At 52.2% G+C, this 4,646-nt stretch overlaps 1 protein-coding gene across 1 annotated transcript in view; it reads left to right on the top strand.

Moving 5' to 3' along the window:
- The window catches only part of taf2 (TAF2 RNA polymerase II, TATA box binding protein (TBP)-associated factor), a 16,594-nt gene extending 12,747 nt beyond the window's left edge, over positions 1-3,847 (top strand). The window contains exons 22-26 of the mRNA XM_030101994.1: positions 1-37; positions 496-605; positions 1,649-1,878; positions 2,612-2,776; positions 2,869-3,847. The exon at positions 1-37 is cut by the window's left edge and continues 33 nt beyond it. Coding sequence (XP_029957854.1) covers positions 1-37; positions 496-605; positions 1,649-1,878; positions 2,612-2,776; positions 2,869-3,270 — 944 coding nt within the window. The 3' untranslated portion in view covers positions 3,271-3,847. The remainder of the gene's footprint in view (positions 38-495; positions 606-1,648; positions 1,879-2,611; positions 2,777-2,868) is intronic.
- The last annotated feature ends 799 nt before the right edge of the window (positions 3,848-4,646 follow it).

Below are 4,646 nucleotides of genomic sequence, written 5' to 3' on the forward strand. Positions count from 1 at the left end.
TCAACATGGTCCAGAACGACCCGGCTCCGTACGTCAGGTCAGAACACACACACACACACACACGCACGCACGCACGCACGCACGCAGACACACAACATTTTTTTTTTGGTCAGAGAAACATCCAGGTCATGAGACGTGTCAGACTCCGTCAGTGCGTTCCCTCCAACACAGATGTTTTCTTTGAAGCGGTTTCCTTCCGTCCTTTTTGAGGCTGCGCGTTGTGATTTATCAGAGGAAGTCATCCTCTGGAACAGCCGCTGCTGCTGCAGCTTCGGCCTCGTTCAGACCCGCAGTGTCGCCAGAAGGTCGCTTCACTCTGAGCGGGTCGCCTCCAGAAACCAGCAACAGCAAAATGCCAATAAAACAGATCACGGAGGGCTTGGAATTTGACTCCAGCTTCAGTAGTGATAGCATTCAGAGGCTAAATGTGTGTGTGTGTGTGTGTGTGTGTGTGTGTGTGTGTGTGTGTGTGTGTGTGTGTGTGTGTCCCCTCAGACATCGGATCCTGGGAATGCTGTGTAAGAATCCTCCGTTCACCAAGACGACAGATTCCACTCTGTGCAACGAAGCTCTGGTGGATCAGCTGTGGAAGCTCATGAACTCTGGTGAGAGACACACACACACACACACACACACACACACACACACACACACACACTCACTCAGATGTCAAACACAATCCAAACTGCTCCTGCCGCTCGGCGGCTCCACGTCTCGTTGGGACACGTCACCACATCTGTGCGGCAGCGGCGTCTCTCCTCAGATCTCCAGATTCCTCCATTCAGACCGTCCTGAACTGAATCTGCTTTAAAGTAAAGGACCGGGCTCCGCTTCAGATGCTCCTGTTTTATCGTCTCGGCCCGTCAGCTGGGTTCCAGACGTCCCGTCCACTGGAAAACCAATCCAGTGTGACAGTAAATTACTGCTGGAAAATCTTAATCCCTCCAGGAGGTTGAGATCGCAGCAATGAATATACGCTGAACTGATCTCTCTGAGATCAGTTCAGCGTATATTCATTGCTGCGATCGCGGCTCCTCGGTTGTGTTTTGTTAAAAACTTGTGCTCGCTCATGAACTTTGAGAGCTTGGACTGCTCGGGTTTCATCATTTCTCTCTACCAGGGGGTCCGATGTGTCTCCGGGCCGTTAAAGGCGCCGTCCTGCCAAAGCAAACAAGCCCTCCATCCCCGAAACCTCAGCTCAGCCCATTACGGCGTCCCGGTTCGGTTTATTGACTCCAAACGCCGGGGAAAAAAAAGAAGCAGAGGGAAATATCGACGATGGTTCCGTGTGTTTGTTGGTCAGCCCCCCGCCGCTGCCAGGCCAAACAGGAGAGCGGCCGCTGTGGTCGCCTTAAACGCTGCGTTCTCCGCTCGGGTGTCCCGCTCGCTCACGCTGAAGGTCAGCGCCGCGGCCGTCGAAAAGCCGCAGTCTGGCGCCGGCGTTTCGTTCAAATGACGCGTGGAGCCGCCGTATTGTCTTAGAGCGAAGGTCAAATAAATCCTGCCGTTCAGGATCAGCGTTTTGCTCTCATTGGAAAAGAGGAGAAGGTTGTCAAATAAACTTTGCTCTAAACAATCGAACTCTCATCGGCGCTCTTCGTTCCGAAGGTTTTTAACCGCCAACACTGCCGATTGTGACTTTTCTCAGGCACCTCCCACGACTGGCGGCTGCGCTGCGACGCCGTCAACCTGTACTACACGCTGTTCGGCCTGACCCGGCCGTCCTGCCTGCCGCTGCCCGAGCTGGGCCTGGTGCTCAACCTCAAGGAGAAGAAGGCCGTCCTCAACCCCACCATCAAGCCCGAGCTGGCCGTCGGCGCCGTCATGGAGACGCCCGCCAGCATCGGCATCCACGGCGTGGGCATGAGCTACTCAGCCGTGAGTTTCCACCAACCCGCTGCTCCTCCTCCCCCCCCCCCCCCCCCCCCCGTGGTGCCAGAACAGCCACTGAACAGAACTCATCAGACGATACGTTTTAATGCAGAACACAGATCTGTGGAGGTTTTGGCAGCAAGAAACACTAATATTGAACGAAATCAGATTAAATGTCCGTGGTTTCCCTCGGTCGGCCCGCGCCGTCTCCAGCCGCTGGACGTCTCGGCGCTCGTGTCGCCGTGGATCGGTGGGTTTCATCGCTTTGTGAAGCCACTTGTGCCGCTGCTGCTCGGTGGTCTTCATTTCCCTTAAGCTTGATTTAATTGCGCTACAATAAAAATAAAATGAAATGCCGTATTGTCTTACATGAGCCCCATGTAATTGTGGGTAAAGCAGCATTTGGCGAGCTGTGTTCTCGCCGCCTGACCCTGAGCGAGCAGAAACAGCCGCTCTGAACTCCAGCGGCTGATCCTCCAGTTGGTTTGTTGGTTTCTGGGTTTTTTTCTTGGTTGCTCCCTTTGTTGGTTGGTTTCTGTGTTGGTTGGTTGTTGCTCCGTGCCTTTGTTGGTTTCGTGGTTGGACTGTACGTGTGTGCCTGTGTGTGTGCGTGCATCTATTTCGTGGTTCCAGGATCCTGAAGAATTTGGTCTTGAAAAGTTCTAGTAAATTCCCTGGGTAGGGGAAAGAGGCAGTCCAGTCCCCGCTGCTGGTTCAGGTTGCTTCATTTGGGTCTCAGGTGGACGAGGAGCCGGATCCCATTTCCCTGGGGGTGTGCGGGGTGGGCCAGCCCCCGCAGGGCCTGAAGAGGAAGGCCGAGACCCCCCTGGGGTCCCCTCCGGAGCCGGGCCAGATCCTGCAGCAGCAGGACGACGACGCCAGAGGAGGCCGCTACAAGATCCGGGTAGGACTGAGAGCCTCGCTGCTCTGATGGGCCGCCTGTCGTCCTCTCTCCTCATCCCTCCTCTTCCTTTATGTTCTCTGGTTCCGCCGCAGTTCAACACCATGGAGGACGAAGACATCGACATGGAGACGGTCCACGACAGCCAGGCCTTCATCCACCACCACCTGAACCTGCTGGAGCGCCCCTCCACCCCGGGCAAGGAGCCCCCGTCGGTGGAGCAGCCGCTGCTGTCCATGCCCGCCACGCCCGTCCCGGCCTTCCCCAAGGAGCCGGGCTCGGCGTCGTCCAAGCACGGCGGCGAGCACGGCCACCACCACCACCACCACCACCACGAGCACAAGAAGAAGAAGAAGAAGCACAAGCACAAACACAAGCACAAGCACAAGCACGACGGCAAGGAGCGCGACAAGGAGCGCGAGCGCGACAACTCGCACGCATACAGCAACAGTCCGGCCAGCGGCAGGTCGCTGCGCTCGCCCTCGCTGTCCGACTGAGCGCCGCCCGCCGCAGCGCTCTCGGCTCGCATTAGGTGGTTTCAAACCAAGAAGAAGCCAATAGGAACGGTTCGCCGGTGTGATCGCCGTCCTGTAGTCGTTCTCATTCTCTTGTTTTATTACTCTGTAAATTCACCGGATGGAAGCGGAGCGGGAAAACCGACCGATCAGCTGGAAGCTCCGGCACGAAGCGTCTTTTCTACTTTTAAAACTCATGTTTGGAATAAAGAAACTTTTAAACTGCTGCAAAAAGGAGTTTGTTCCTTTATTTGAAGCTTCTTTTGTAAACTTTCTGAAGTTTGTTTCGGCCCGTTCTTTCCCTGTTTAATGGTGTTTTCTCCAAGTTTTCTTCGGTTTTCCAACAACCCGGCGTCACTTCTTCTGATTTTCAGCAGCGGATTTGTAGAGACGGACATCAGGCTGGTTGTAGATCATATGTGGTGTAAAGTGTGAGCGATCGTTCGTTTTGACACAGATGATAATGTCGTACCGATATTTGAGTTCATAAGATCAGGTCGTCTCGGCCCGTTTACACCACAACGCTGCTCAGAGCCACTGAAAATACAACTTTTTGAAAACGCCTTTCAGGAGTCTTTTTTTTGTTTTTTTGCAGACGATACTTTGATGTTGTGCTCTGATCAAACAACTTTAAAGTCTTAAATAATAATTTAATCTCAGAAGTTTATGAATATGAGAAAACGTTATTTTTTTCATCAAGGTGAATATAATGAATTTTAAAAATGTCAAAATAAACTGGATCAACGTCAGTGTTTTGAAATCAAGTATGTTCATGGTTAAACTCAAGGTTAAATTAAAAAAAAAAAAAAAAGTATTTTTTTCTCAAAAGCCTTTTGATCCGGACTGGTAAAACAGTCATAATGATCTTTAAATTTGATCTTCAAAGTTTTCCTTTGTTGTGAGGGGCAGAATACAGGATGAAAATATCTGTACTTTCACAAAAACAAAGGATTTCTTCCCTTTGTGTTCAGATTTCAGTGATTTTGTGGTCTAATTGTTCATATTCGGAAACAAACTGGCATTTTCATGTATACTCCACATCAAAACAGAAAATGTTTACGGTCGAAGTGTCTTCAGGCTGTTTCGCCTCTGGAGGAGAGGCTGGACTGTTTCTGGACCCTGAGCTGAAATGAGTTCGACTTCCCTGCTGTGAAGGATCTTTGGTGAGACTTTTTACTGAAGAAGTGGGCTGAGAGGTTTGAGTTTCTCCTCCTGACTCTGCACAAACACGCCAAACCTTCCTCCAATTAAAACCCGGTGCGCGGCGCGGCGCGCTCCCCTCCTGCTCCTCCTCCTCCTCCTCCTGCTCTCTTCAGCAGCCCTCCTCTCCGGTGGTCCTCCACTTCCACAGTCAGCAT

The sequence above is a fragment of the Salarias fasciatus genome, chromosome 11 (genome assembly GCF_902148845.1).
Source record: "Salarias fasciatus chromosome 11, fSalaFa1.1, whole genome shotgun sequence".
Classification (NCBI taxonomy): Eukaryota; Metazoa; Chordata; class Actinopteri; order Blenniiformes; family Blenniidae; genus Salarias; species Salarias fasciatus.